Genomic DNA, 15023 nt, shown 5'->3' with positions numbered 1-15023 from the left:
GCTGCAGATTAGAGATTGTCTTCCCTATCAAAGATGGATATCAGAGTATTGGTAAATAGAAAGAAATGGGGGAGGTACTAAATGAAAGAATGGTAGAGTTTTTAGCAGAATCCAGAACAGAAGCTATCGTTAAAAAAGGAATAATTAGTAGAGCATACAAAATATTGCATGACAACTATAAGAATCAATCAGAGGAGGTTAGAAAGGATTGGAAAGACAGACTGGATAAGCAATTTACAAAGAAACAACGGGGAGTATATGTCTGTCCCCAAATATGCAACAAAATCTAGAAGACTTAGGATTTTTGTTTAGAAATATTTACATAGATATTTTTATACTCAAAGTAGATGCCAGGGAATTTTTCCTCAGGTAGACAGCAAAATGCTGGAGGTGTGATGGGGAAGAAAGAGATAATTGGGAACATATTTTCTGGGAGTGTAATGAGTTGGCAGACTAAAGATTTCCTGCAAACAACTCTATCAGAGATACTGGGTGACATAATTGAAGTAACTAGGGAAATTATATTTCTGAGCTATGATACAGAACTGGAAATGCCTTGACATAGTAAGGCCTTGCCAAGTCCAATTATGGTGGCTGCCAAAAAAGCAATTACTAGAAAATGGAAATCAAAGTCTCAACCAGCTGTACTTGAAGTATTGAATATAGTAATAGAGGTAAAACAACTGGAACTGAAATCTTTGGAAAATGGTAGGAGCAAATTACATAAGAAAAAAATGGGAAATGTGGAAACAATACACGCAGGAGATGAATGAGGTTTAAAATAAGGCAGGAGTTGAATGAGCTATGTAATGTCTGACTGACTATGATTGGGGAGATTATAAGTGATGTATAATGCTTCCAACTAAGATTGTGTCAGTACGGCCTGTGATGTAAAATACTGCAGCTAGGACTGTGTCAGTATGTCATTTTTCATTTATATAAATGTACGATTGCCTATGTCATAAGTGATAATTTAATACAGATGCTTCTTGTTTAAAAAAAAAAAAAAATTCAGCTGCTGTGTGATCTGTGTTCAAGTAGCATCTTAGGCACCAATACGAGCTGACGAGGAAGATAAGGAGTAAGCAGCAACTGCCAGTTCACACAATCTTGGGGGGTGTGTGGTTGGTCACCGCATAAGGTGACACCTAGTGGAAGAGCTAGGGGTTGCCAGTGGAGGCTTAGCCAAATAAGCCTGTACAGTCACAGTGGTTAGCACCAGTAAGCTGATGGGAATTTGGCATGCACAGTCATGCATCCCTATGAGGGAATGCAATGGTGGGCTCTGTGCAGCTGCTAAGGTGTAAGGGGGTGCTACTGAGGATGAGAAGGTAGGGTGGAAATGAATGAACCACACAGCTCTCCCCAGGCCTGGGATTACCCAGCTCCCATGGGCCTAGAACAAACAGGACAAGTGGGTATCAGCAGTACTGCCATCATGCGAGGTCCTTGCTGTTCCACGAGAGTGAGGTAATGGAGACACAACCCCACGCAGCAACACTATGCAGAAATTTACAAAGGCCAATCAGATATTACACATGAATTTAGTGAAGGAATTCTGTAAGGCAAATTAATTACTTAATCACTCAATCAACCATTTTAAAAATATTTCCATTTGAAGTTCTATATCAAGTGCTTTCTGGATTTTTTAATGGCAATTAATTCTCCAATTCCCCAAGCCTCCAGTGACTACCTGTACTAAGTCCCTGTGTTAATTCATTATTAAACTGGTTGGTTTCAAGTGTAATCCTTAGAAAAGTGGTGACTATCTACATATGCTAATGATTTGGCAGCATGAAGCTCAGGGCTGGTTAGCAAAAAGTCAAGATACTAAGCTGAATGGCAAAAGTACCATCATACCACTAACAACTGGCTTCGGATTCCCTGCTCTAAATTAAATATTCAACAGGTATAATTCTGTTGCACATTTGGATCCAACAGACATCATTAGATCTCCCTGTCACAAAAGCCTTACTATTTTGGCACAGTTGCAATGTATGACTGATTCTAGGAGTTGAACAACTTCACTTTTTGTCACTTTGGTGAAGGCAGCAGTTAGATGCTCGGTTGACCTCTGCCTGTTGACCAGCTACTAGCCAAGGCTCATTCTTGAATCAAGGATTGTGCTAATCATAAACAGACAGCTGAATTTCCCACAACATGAAACAGATGTAATTTCTTTAGCAAATGACCACCACAAAATATAAAGTTCTTATGACTGTCAAGTCTCCGCATTATGCATTAAAAGCATACTATGTAGTACAGATGGTACCACAAGCAAATTTAAATCACGCTTTAGGATTTTAGGAGGATAAATGAACTTACTATACTGTAAATTTAATTTAGAAAGTTTTAAGGATGTATTTTCAGAAAGGAAACCGAGTATGGAGAATGAAATACTGGATTATATGTCATCAGTGCTCCCCAGAATCATTGCCAGTGTCTTCCTCCTCCTCCTCCTCATTTTTGCACAGTTGCATAGGGACAAAAAGCTCAAGTAAGTCCTATTCAATCAGCTTATGATCCAAAAGCACAGACCTGATTTTCACACAAACATCTAAGCAGTTTATTACATTTTGGTTACTATCTGCCCTTGGCTTGAGCTTTCACTCATTTTACCCATTTTGTACTCATTACCTGTTCTCAACCCAATTCTTCTCTCTTCCCTACAAAGAACATCTTACAATTTGGGCAGAGTTTAGATAATTAAGGCTAGAGCAGTAATATATGTGGATAGTCTTTTTTTTTTTTTGCATTTATGCAGTCTAAGCATTTCATAAGGTGCAAATGTGCAATGAATCATGGTCGGAAGGGAGATAAGCACAGCAAATTTTTTTGGCATTCAATCATGAATTTTAAGCTTGAATATGCTAAAGCATCAGAATATCTTTTCATAGCTTTTTTCATAGGAACTTTGCTTCCTGCACCCCATAACAATTTCTAATAACTTTTTAACTCCGAGTAGCAAACTCAAAAGCAAGAACCACCAGACCACACTTTCAGAAATTCTCTCTCAAAATGGTACCATTCAGAATTCTGGGGGTACAGTATTAGTACTGATCTTTCCAGGCAGATGACAGCACATTTCCTTGAGCATGCTCTCAACTTTGGTAATTTCAGCACCCTTGGTCCATTACGTCATTACCTTACAAGCCACCTAGTGACATTTGAGCAGTAAACTCTACACATACATTCTCCCCTCTCCCAGGCAACTCTACTTAACAAGGGACAAATGAACGCAGATTGAAGTGAGTGAGTGTGTGTACGTGAGAGATTAGATATCTTGCATCTGAGTTAATGGGCAAGCTCAATCTTTCACAGCTTTTGGCCATTAATATATGCTGTCCGACACAATGCAACAATCTTAGAAAATGATGCTTAACAGCCCACAAACTAGATCTCCATATATATTAAATATTGATATATAGAAACAAAAAGCTCAGAAACTATCAAGGTGTTTTTACTGTCAAAATGAGAGCACTAAGTGATAAATGAAGCACATACCTTAGTTACCTTGAAAAGTAACAGGGCTGCCAGTAACACAGCACATAAAGATAAACAAAGTATCAAATGTATTACTGGATGGACAGGAAGGACAGACATTTCTAAGGTCATCCAGTGGTGACAACAAACTTAATGCAATGAAAATTCAAACTTTTCTTTCACTGAAATGGCTGACTCCTTTAAATAAATTGAAACTATGCCAGGCTTCCGTAGTTACTAATCAGAAGATGGAGTTACAAAGTCAGCTGGGTTTATAGAGCTGTGCAACAGGCAAACATATGCTATATCTCTGTGATGAACTTCAGCAACATCCATCTTGCTTACTCTCCATGTTATGAAATATAAAAATAATCAGATAACTTGTTTTTGCATTTAGATTAGTAATACCTGACACAAATGATGCTTGCCTCTAGCTCTTTAGTTATATTTCTCACATTATCATTAAGTTCAGTGTCTTAAACCAAACCTGAATTACAATGCTGTCCTTGTAGCAAATTTTTTAAATCTCTGACAGACAGCAGCAACTGAACATAAAAGAAAGGACACATCCAAGAATTGTGTTAGCTTTCTGAAGAATGAGTTGATTGCAGATAACTGATACGAGAAGAAAAATGCACTGCATAATGTTTGTTAAGCTATTACTCACACTGGGATGTCCATCACGAAGCAGCTTGTGGTATACATGGCAGAATTTCCAGCACAGAACAGCATTGCTAGAAAGCGGGAGGCGATTTACTACTAACCAGAAGGTTTGAGCTCCTTTCTCATGATGCGTTCCTAAGATGCACGGTGAATAAAACTGTTAAGGAAAATATATTTACATTTCTATACAACTGGCAGTAATAAATTGTATTCTGGGAATGGTACCATCCTAATTTTTGTATTATTCCAATTTCAAAATGGCTGAATAACAATATTTGAAAATAGACACATTCAATTATATCAGGCATAGAACAACCTTCACTGACTCAATAGCATGATTCCCAGAACAACCAGAGACTGACAATAATCAGACACATTTATACTTTCAGGTATCTAATGCTTTAAAAAAGTAATTGGAAAAGCAATGACAATAATTCTTTTTTCAAGTCCGTTAGTATACAGAAAAAAAAAAATCACTTGATTTTGAGTTATGTATATATTTCAGCTTTGTGGCACAGGGGGATTAAATCAATGATTATGACCGAAATTATAAGAATTCGAAAAGTGGCTCAGGAGTTGAAACAGCCAGTTAGATGAGGATGGCACTGGGTGGCAAATGCCAACTTGCCCATCATGGGGGAAGGGAATGGTAGCTCTCATTAGTCCATTGTTACCATATAACCAAAGTCTTGCACAATTTTGGGAAGACCTTGACCAGGTGATGTAGGCCCGGTACTTTCAAGTCAGAGATGGTAGACTTCATATCAGGTATATGGAAGAATAACACACATGCACAATATAAGCACTGAACATCCTGTGATGAAACTGAAACTCATATTAGTCAGTACAAGGTGGGGGGGTAGGTTCTTCATCGGAAATAATCTTACTGACAGGACACTGGCGATGGTAAAACTCTTCATGGCTGCTATTATGCCACCCCACCTAGTTGGCTCTTGCCCTCCTGCTCTGGACTCCTCAGCAATACATGAACACAGAGTGCTCTAAACCCAAAAGGTAAGACTCCACTGGCAGCTGGAATTGAAGCAAAAGTGAAGCAGAAAAAAATTCACTTGCATATGAGAACACAAATTAATTATAACAGCTATAAGTAAGTGATGCATGGATAAAAAAGCACAGGCATTTAGGGTAAACCTTTATACATGACAGCGTTACATGCTAAGATAAAAGCATTAGAGTTTGAAAGACATACCTGGGGATTTAGAAAGAATCCTAATGCTCGAGACAATAGGTGTGATTCGGAGACCCTTTAGCCACAACAAGGAAAAGCTTCATTAATGGCTAATTTGCAAGTTTCTGAATCATTGTTAACTACTGTGAGTAGAGATCAGCACTTTTCTATGGTAGTAATACTGACGGGTATTGCACTGTGTTAGCACAGACCCCCCCCCCCCAGTTTACACACACACACACACACACACACACACACACACACACACACACACACACTACATACTCAGTACCGGTTGCTGTTGCCAGAAAGGCCCCAATATCTTTTTTCTCCCTGCCCTATTAATTCATGGATGAAAAGTTAGTCATTAATGCCGGGTATTAGGTCTTCCCACGTCATATCCATCATCCATGGCAGTACAAAAGCTCTTATGCTACCAATTTTCTAAGTTTGCAGGAGGAATAATTACAATCTGTTCTTAATTGTGTCCCACCATTAATTTTGGTTTTGTCTTGACTGTTTGTGCTATGAGGTTGAGAGGAAAGCCTAATGTTTCCTGTTCCCCTCTCATGTACTTCACAGACTGCTTCAGGCATTAAATAATGCCCAAGTTCCTCAATATTTGTTTAAAAAAAGCCTCAATGCACTAACTTATAAATTAGCACAGTGGGTTAATGCAGGGATTTCCTGTGGTAATGGGGCTAGGGTCAAATCCTTTTCAGCCCCCTTTTGAATTTACTTTTTTTTTTCAGTTGCAACCCTGGTATTTAATGGTGGTGCAGATGACTAATACCCTTGATTAGAGGTGGGAGGGTACAGGATTGGAATCCCTTTTAGTGTCTTTGTGGTCCACTACTTGTACTATTCTCTGGTACTGTCTCATTATTTTATATTAAGTGCCTAGTGGAGTCTAGTATTCCCTTGACCCGTGTCTGTAGGGTTATGCCTGGTGGCTAGTGGTTCCCCCCAACTCATGTCTATAGGATTAGCCCCAGTGGCTAGTGATCTTCCCAATCCAATGTTGCAGGCTTTGCCTATTAGTCTAGGGTTATGTAGAAATATGACAGCCACCCCAACACAGAGTCCCCTCCCCACCTTATGGTATTTACCAACCCACACACACAGGCACGCACGCTTACGCATGCACACACACGCACCTAATCAACCCCCTTGCTAACACCCATACTGCAACCTCCCAGACAGACATACAAACACACACACACTCTCCCATGTGGCCCCTGCCACACACAAACACTCTCAGAACCCCCCCTAACACTATGCCCCAGCTCTTATCTTTACTGCAATGGATGAAAAGCTTTTTGGCCATGTCATTACTGACAGCAGCCATGTTACATAAATGCCTTACTGCAGGTAGTTCTAGGAGAGAGCACGTGGCTGACTAGATCATTAGCATGACAATGGATACTACCCATCACAGTGTCATACATCTTCATACAAAAGCACTGTGTTGTGGTTGTCTTTGAATGCAGAAAGATTACTAGGAGATATTGTTCTTACAAACTTAGAAAGTTGATAGATTAATAGGTTTTGCATTAGCATGAAATCTCTGAAGGATGTGGAGTCAAACTCAAATGTTTGTTATTATTTAAATGACTTCAATCCTCAACTATTTGCCAGAAAAGTACAGATTTTAGGAGGAACACACCAAAAATATGAGGAAAAATCTGGACATTCTGCGAACATCTGTACAGTTGAGCGGTGTGAATCACATACACACACACACAGTCACTTCCTCATTCATACCTGCATTCATTCATTCATTCACACACACACACACACACACACACACACACACACACACACACACACACACACACACACACACACAGCCACTTCTTCATTCATTCCTGCATTCACTCACACTCGCAGCAAACTAATAAGCTTAACTGCAAAACAAACCGCGAACTGTTCGAGGTTTATTTTGCAGCTAAGCTTATTAGTTTGCGGCACCCCTGTGAGGAAGCCGTGGCTCTCCAGGGCGCTGCAGTGCACACTTTGGGAACCCTGGAAATATGCACTTTATGCGCACCATGCAGGGGGGGGGGTACCTTGGGAAAACCTGGATTCAGCAAGGGAGCCGAGAATCAAAAATGTTTGGGAACCACTGGTTTAAGTGCTTTCGCTCCAGTAAAGCAGGAACTTCCTTAGAAACAATGTAGCAACTTCCTGCATTCCTTAAAAAGCCTTAAAGGTGCCAAGCATTACAAAAATTATACACAAATTATTATAAAATAAAAACTAATGCTCAGAAAACATTTACAACACAAAGCCCCATAAATTAAAAAAATTAATTATATATAACATATCTAGAGAGTAAAATTTAAAATGCTAAATGCATCAAGTGTGGACAACCCAAAACACAAACCTAGGTAGAACCCTCTACAAAACCAAACTGCCAAAAGATGCATCAACTGTGGTTGATATAACGTTTGTTGTTCTTCTTCTTTTGGCTTTTCCCAGTTAGGGATCACCACAGCAGAACTCCGGTCCGCTAATGATTGGCAGTAGATTTTTATGGTGCTGAGGTGCCAGCTCGAAGCCCAACATTCAACTAAGGCACGTCCATTCACGCATGTCTTTTGAATGCCACTCGACCGCGGGGAGGACATGCATCTTTATAAAACCTTATTTAAATTTAATAAAATAACAGAAATCTTGTTAAATACTAGCTGCCTTGATTCTTAAAATGTATTTTATGGAAACAAAGTCATTCAATCCATGGAATGTCCCTGTATTCAAAAGCAGTTGCCAAAACAGTTCCAAGGGCTTAAATGGTTTTTGGAATCCATGGTGATGGGCTCGACCAACAATTTTGTCTATTCTGACAGTGAGTATCACAAACAACAAGGTGTTGCAATGGGGACAGCTTCATTCCCCATTTGCGCCAATATGACACTGTGGAACTGGGAAACCAGTACTGTGTTTAAATCTCCACTGTTCACTCATGTGGAAAAGTATCTGGAAGATATATTCATTCTGTGGAAAGGACATGTTGAGGAACTTTTGTTTTTTGTCAAATTTTTAAACCAATCGACAAACTTCCTTCAGTCCACCCATCAATATCATAATGATTTAATTAATTTCTTGGATGTCACTATCTACAAAAATGAGAATTAATTTAAGTACGAGTCTAATATATATAGAAAACCAACATTTTCTAATGCCTACTTCCATTTTGACAGCCAGCACCCCCTTTGGTAGAAAAAGAACTTGGTCCGAGGATAACTAATAAGGCTGAGTAGGCTAGTGACTGATGACCAGATATTCCAGGAGAAGACTTTTATCATTAAACTTTTTACTGAACATGGTTATCCATCTACATTGGTGGATGATATCTACCAATGGATCTGTGAACACAGAAACACAAAATATGGAACACTTTTAAGCCATTCACATGTATCAAAGAACAAAGAACGTTCAGTCAAGCATGAGAATTCGATTCAAGTTTTTGTAGTGGAATTTTACAGAGATTTTTCCAATGTGAAAAAAATTACAACCGCTGGAATACAGTCTTTAGAACTTTTGGGATGCATGAGCAGGTTGCAGTGCAACCCAGATTTGTTTATAAAATTAGTAAGAACCTTAAACTCCTTTTAGAAAATAACAGGGATGGTTAACACACTGTAGTTAGGAATGCTGGCATGAAATGCTGTGGGACCTTCAAACAATGTAGATTTATTTTTACAGGGCACATACTACATGGTGGGAAGCTACCCCTAAACTGCTAACAGTCAGGGGGAACTTTAACTGTGAAACAAAAGAGGGTGTGTGTATATAGCTTTTTCCTCCTCATGCCCTGCGTTTTATGTTGGCAAGATGATTGGCCCATTGAGAAAAAGGATTTACCAGCATATTTATTACATTAAAAAGGCACACAGCATCAACACCTTGCATAAGCATTCCATTAAATACATAGATTTTAAAAAGTTTGGGTTTTTAGTGTTTGACAAAGTTCCAGTGCTTATTAGAGAAGGGAACTGGAAATTTTCATCTAGAACAATGTGAACTGTTTTGGCAGCTGCTTTTGGATACAGGGATATTCCCTGGATTGAATGACTGTTTCTATAAAACCCATTTTAAGGATCAAGGCAGCTGGTATATTTTATTAAATGCAAATAAGGTTTTATAAAGTATGCATATATGTGTATGTGTCTATATATATATATATATATATATATATATATATATATATCTATATATACATACATATATATCTATATATACATACATATATACACACACATATATACATACACACATATATATACATACACACACACACACAGACACATTATATATATATATATATATATATATATATATATATATATATATATACATACATACACACACACATATATATATATATATATATATATATATATATATATACACATGCATACACACATACGTATATAAAGTATTAAACTTTATGTCAACCACTGTGATGCATCTTTTGGCAGCTTGGTTTTGCAGAGGGTTCTACACAGGTTTGTATTTTGGGTTGACCACACTTGATGCATTTAACATTTTGGTACTTTTTCGTTATCGGGGCAACACTTATGATGTGCACACAATGATCACCCATGTTTCTTAATGAGAACACATACCCAGTTTTTAAAGAATTAGCACACAAGTCATGCAGAAATATCAATTTCTATTTGCAAATGAAAACATATTAACCGTTGTCAACCACCAAAGTGAAGTGCTTACTTCCCGCACTGCATACTAAAAGCGCAACAAATCGTTTTACTGCCGTGGAAAATTTTTTATGAAAAAGACCAACGTACTACAACCAGCTCTGTCTAAAAGCACCAACAAGCTCGATAGTGCCTAAAATCAGATACTCAGTATAAATATTAATAAATCTGCTTTTGGGTGGGAAAGAAAAACACACCAGTTTTCATTTCTTCTAGTAAGCTGTTTCGTCGAAGTCAATAAATCCCATAGTGAACAGCTCGTACAAAACAACAACAATAAAAAAAATATGCTCTTATACATTTGTAGTAAGTGGGAAAGATTTCCTTCTATTGCAGCACAAAATAATAGATAGAGACGAACATGCACAAGCAAACATGTTGATTGTTTCTTAAATATCTCATTACTGGCAGTTGATGAAGTGAGAGAAAGTTCTAACACACCTATCCCCAATTTTGCCTGCTGTTTTTGCAGTGTTCCTCGTAAAACGTTCGTTTTATGGTAAAAATCAGTGAGGATTAGTCGATTTTAGTCGATAATACAGTTTTCAACACTACTGTTTACTACTTCTTCAGAAAGTGTGTGTTTATGCAAAAACTGTTACTTTAACTTTCAAAGTAAATCATAGTAATATTTACAAAATCATCCACGATTCTGGACCTTATGTGACCCCCCAATTACACTTTTAAGCTAAGACATTGACATATAATGAACACAACATAGACACAAGCTTGATGTCTCTTTAGCCATAGATGAAGACACACACACTGATAAGGATTCTCAATAGCTGACAAACAGCTACCGTTCTAGAAGACCAATCAAGTTGAAATCTGAATATTTCTGGCTAAGAGCTATGGCATGCTGCTTGCGAGTAAGCAATTCAGCAGTTATAACTTCTACTGTGTGACATCGAGTAAGTCACCCTAATACTACTAAAATGTGATACTTGTGCCCCATGGGCTTAGCCTGAGGTCAAGAAGTGAATAAAATAAGGTATACACATGGGTGATCACTGTGTGCGTGTTTAGAAGTTTTGCCCCGATAATGGAAAAGTACCAACATTTTAAATGTTGCACTTTAGATATGTCATATATAATAATTTTAATTTTTTAATGTATTGGGCTTTGTCTTTTAAATGTTTTCTAAGCGTTATTTTTGTTTTATAATAACAATTAAACTCTCTGTGTGCTGTGACTTTTCTGGTCAGCGTTTTTTTATTTATTCAAGTTTGGAGTACACTGGGTTGTGGTGTTTTTAGTTATAAGTATGTATTTCTTTCAGAAGTGAAGCATGGCAGATTATTTAAATGGGAATATAGAGGCACTCCACTACAGAGACACATTTAATAGTAAAGAACTTTTCAGTCATTTACTACTTAATGATTGTAAATGCATCTCCAACCACAATTAGTAACCAAATGTTTCCAGCAGACACACAAAGAAGCAGCTACAAAGAGGTTTCCCCTTCACCCGATCACACCTTAAATGTGCACAACATACAGTCTGTTTAGTGGAATGCATAGCATAAAATGCTGCTGCCCCAATATCATTACCATCTCTGCCCCTATCCCTCATTACACGACAAGGAAACAAGGCTAAATTAAATAGCAACATAATGAGCAAGGGTTATGTATCCAGTACTGCATTCTTCACACTGCTCATTCATGCCATGCAAAATAAACTTATGACAGTAAACAAGAAGGGCTGTGACAGCTCAGGACTAAATACTTTCTCACACTGCCTAGAAGAATTTTCCTATCAAAAGTATTTATTTCTACCTTCTTATGCTATCATTAAAGATGAATCACTTTGCTCATTTACTATAACACTGCACTATATGTCTCAATTGCCCAGATTTTCTCATAATGTCCAGATTTTTGCCTTATATTTTAGTCTGTTCCTCATAAAATTCTGGTTTTCTAGCAAATTGTTGAGAATTGACAGACATTTGAGTTTCAGACTTCACGCCCTTCAGAATATTCATGCTAATGCAAAACCTGTTATTCTATCAACTTTCTAAGTCTGTAAAAGCAATATTTAAAAATTGCCTCTATTTTTGGGCCTTTGTTCTAACAATATTGATGGCTTTATCCAGATTTTTTGTTCTAGGAGGTTGAGTTAAGCACAGCGCTGCATTTTTTCTTCAACATCCCAGTCTTACTAGAATGAGTGAAAAATTAGTATGAGCTTAATTTCCTTAAAAACATGCCTTGAAGATCAAGAATTGGTCTAAAAGAGGGATTCTTCGTTACCGGAATATTTCTCAAAAAAAAAAAAACTTTCCCCATTGCTTTGGTTGGAAATGATTCTATGACAGCCCCATTCCAACCCCAGGAAGCAATTTGGTTGAAGACTGGAGGGAAGAGGGAAGTATGATCCGGAAGATGCAGAGGGGATACCTTGAAATGGAGGTAGGCTTTCCCACTGCCATTTGCAACTATTCTAAATTATCTGAATGTCCCTGTTTCTGGAAGGCCGTTTCTTTCTTTTTCGACTCGTCCTGCCACTTTTTCTTAAAAATTCTGCTTGTCATGTTCACTGAAAAAATAACCAGAAATTTTGGCAGTCTTGGGAGGGGCTGAAAAAATATAACCATTTGAATTAAATTACCTCTCAACAAATTGAGTATTTGGGCAGCTGAAAGACCAAACAAAACCATCCTTATTCAAAGAAAATGTTAAGATTTCAGATTTAACATCTTCAGAAAACTTCCATCTTTGAACCCAAGAAAAAGGCTTCATCATAGTAGCATATTTCAAAGCATGTTAAGCTACTTGACAAGCAGCAGTAATAACAGATTTCATGCAGGACATACATTCTGAAGCTGGCACACTGAGAAAATGTTCCTAATATTGCCAGGAGCCAACAAATGTTTCAATATATGAGCATGATAATTCAGAAATCTTAAGACTAAAGCAGCAGAGGAATAAATTATCTTCGCAAACTTATCAAAGGCTTTTCCATCCTTGCAAGAATGAGAAAGATTAGCATTTAGCAGATTTTTTTTTTTTTTTTTTGCAGTTGGACAAGATACTGAAATAGCTGCCGGATTTGACTGGAGATGAGAAAACAAAATACTTGTAAGACCAAGGAATTCTAGAAAGTCTACCTTTCTAGTGACTTCAGATTGACTTTTAAAGCTTAGTGCAGGGAACATCAAAAACATCTTTCAATGGTGGCAAGTGAAGAGGATTAGGAGTAGGTTGTGGTAAAATTCACCTATAAAACAGCTCATAGCTTCCTCTCTGAGAAAATATTACATCACTTTACACAAAATGAAGCATACTGTTCATCCTAGAAAGGGTTTTGGGAAAATAAACATTCCTGTATGGGAGATTCTGAGGAAATACTCTCCTCTGAATCAGAATTTGGGATCTGGCCAGAAAAAAAAAAAAAAAAAAAAAAAAGCAGCCCTATCCCTGTCCTTCTCATCTTCATCTGACAGGAAATCCCTAGAAGCTGAAGGGACTGACCATTTTTTTTTTCTACACAACTTCCAGTCACTTTCAAAAGGATGTAAAGCCTGCAATAAACATTTAGCCAAAGTAATAAACTCTCTCAATGTTTAAAAGAAGGCAGGACTTAAATGAGTTATGTAATGTTTGACTGAAAACGACTGGGTAGACTATAAGTGATGTACAATGTTTGCAACTGGGAGCATACCAGAATGGTTTGTGATGTAAAATGCTTGCAAGTAGGATTGTGTGGTTTGTTTTCGTTTATATAAATATATGATTGCTTATGTGTCATAAGTGATGGTATAATAAAGATGTTTCTTGTTTAAAAAAGGGGCAGGAACTGAATAATTTATGTAATGTTGTTTAGGTTATATGATATAAAGCAATATATGTGACGTATCATCATCATCCTCTTTCAGCTGTTCCCGTTAGGGGTCGCCACAGCGGATCACCTGTTTCCACTTCTTCCTGTCCTCTGCATCTTGCTCTGTCACACCAACCACCTGCATGTCCTCTCTCACCACATCCATAAACCTTATCTTAGGCCTTCCTCTTTTCCTGTTAACCGGTAGCTTCAGCCTTAGCATCTTTTTCCCAATATACTCAGTATCCCTCCTCAGCACATGTCCAAACCAATGTAATCTTGCCTCTCTGGCTTTGTCTCCAAACCTTCCAACCTGGGCTAACCCTCTAATATACTTATTCCTAATCCTGTCCACCCTCGTCACACCCAGTGCAAATCTTAACATCTTTAACTCTGCCACATCCAGCTCAAACTCCTGCCTTTTTGTCAATGCCACTGTCTCCAACCCATATAACATAGCTGGTCTCACTACCCTCTTGAAGACCTTCCCTTTCACTCTTACAGGTACCAGTCTGTCACAAATCACTCCTGATACTCTTCTCCACCCACTCCATTCTGCCTGTACTCTCTTCTTCACCTCTCTTCCACACTCACCGTTACTCTGAGCTATTGACCCCAAGTATTTAAACTCATCCACCTTCATCACATCTACTCCTTGCATCCTCACCATTCTTCTATCCTCCTTCTCATTCACACACACATATTCTGTCTTAGTCCTGCTGACCTTCATTCCTCTTCTCTCTAGAGCATATCTCGAGCTCTCCAGGGTCTCCTCAACCTGTTCCCTACCCTCACTACAGAACACAATGTCATCTGCAAACATCATAGTCCATGGGGACTCCTGTCTGATCTCGTCTCTCAACCTGTCCATCACCACTGTAAATAAGAAAGGGCTCAGAGCTGATCCTTGATGTAACCCCACCTCCACCTTAAACGCATCTGTCACTCCCACCGCAGACCTCACCGCTGTCACACTACTCTCGTACATATCCTGTACCACTCTTACATACTTCTCTGACACTCCTGACTTCCTCATACAATACCACAACTCCTCTCTAGGCACCCTGACACATGCTTTCTCTAAGTCTACAAAAACACAATGCAACTCCTTCTGACATTCTCTGTACTTCTCCATCAACACTCTCAGA

At 38.2% G+C, this 15023-nt stretch overlaps 1 protein-coding gene across 1 annotated transcript in view; it reads right to left on the bottom strand.

Annotated features, from left to right (window-relative positions):
• The window catches only part of HIP1 (huntingtin interacting protein 1), a 2554439-nt gene that overhangs the window by 1926280 nt on the left and 613136 nt on the right, over nucleotides 1–15023 (bottom strand). Inside the window, exon 3 of the mRNA XM_044054110.1 lies at nucleotides 4151–4293. Coding sequence (XP_043910045.1) covers nucleotides 4151–4293 — 143 coding nt within the window. The remainder of the gene's footprint in view (nucleotides 1–4150; nucleotides 4294–15023) is intronic.

This window comes from Protopterus annectens, chromosome 13.part0 (genome assembly GCF_019279795.1).
Source record: "Protopterus annectens isolate FY-2018-M chromosome 13.part0, PAN1.0, whole genome shotgun sequence".
Classification (NCBI taxonomy): domain Eukaryota; kingdom Metazoa; phylum Chordata; order Ceratodontiformes; family Protopteridae; genus Protopterus; species Protopterus annectens.
This window is presented reverse-complemented; position numbering and strand designations above follow the sequence as displayed.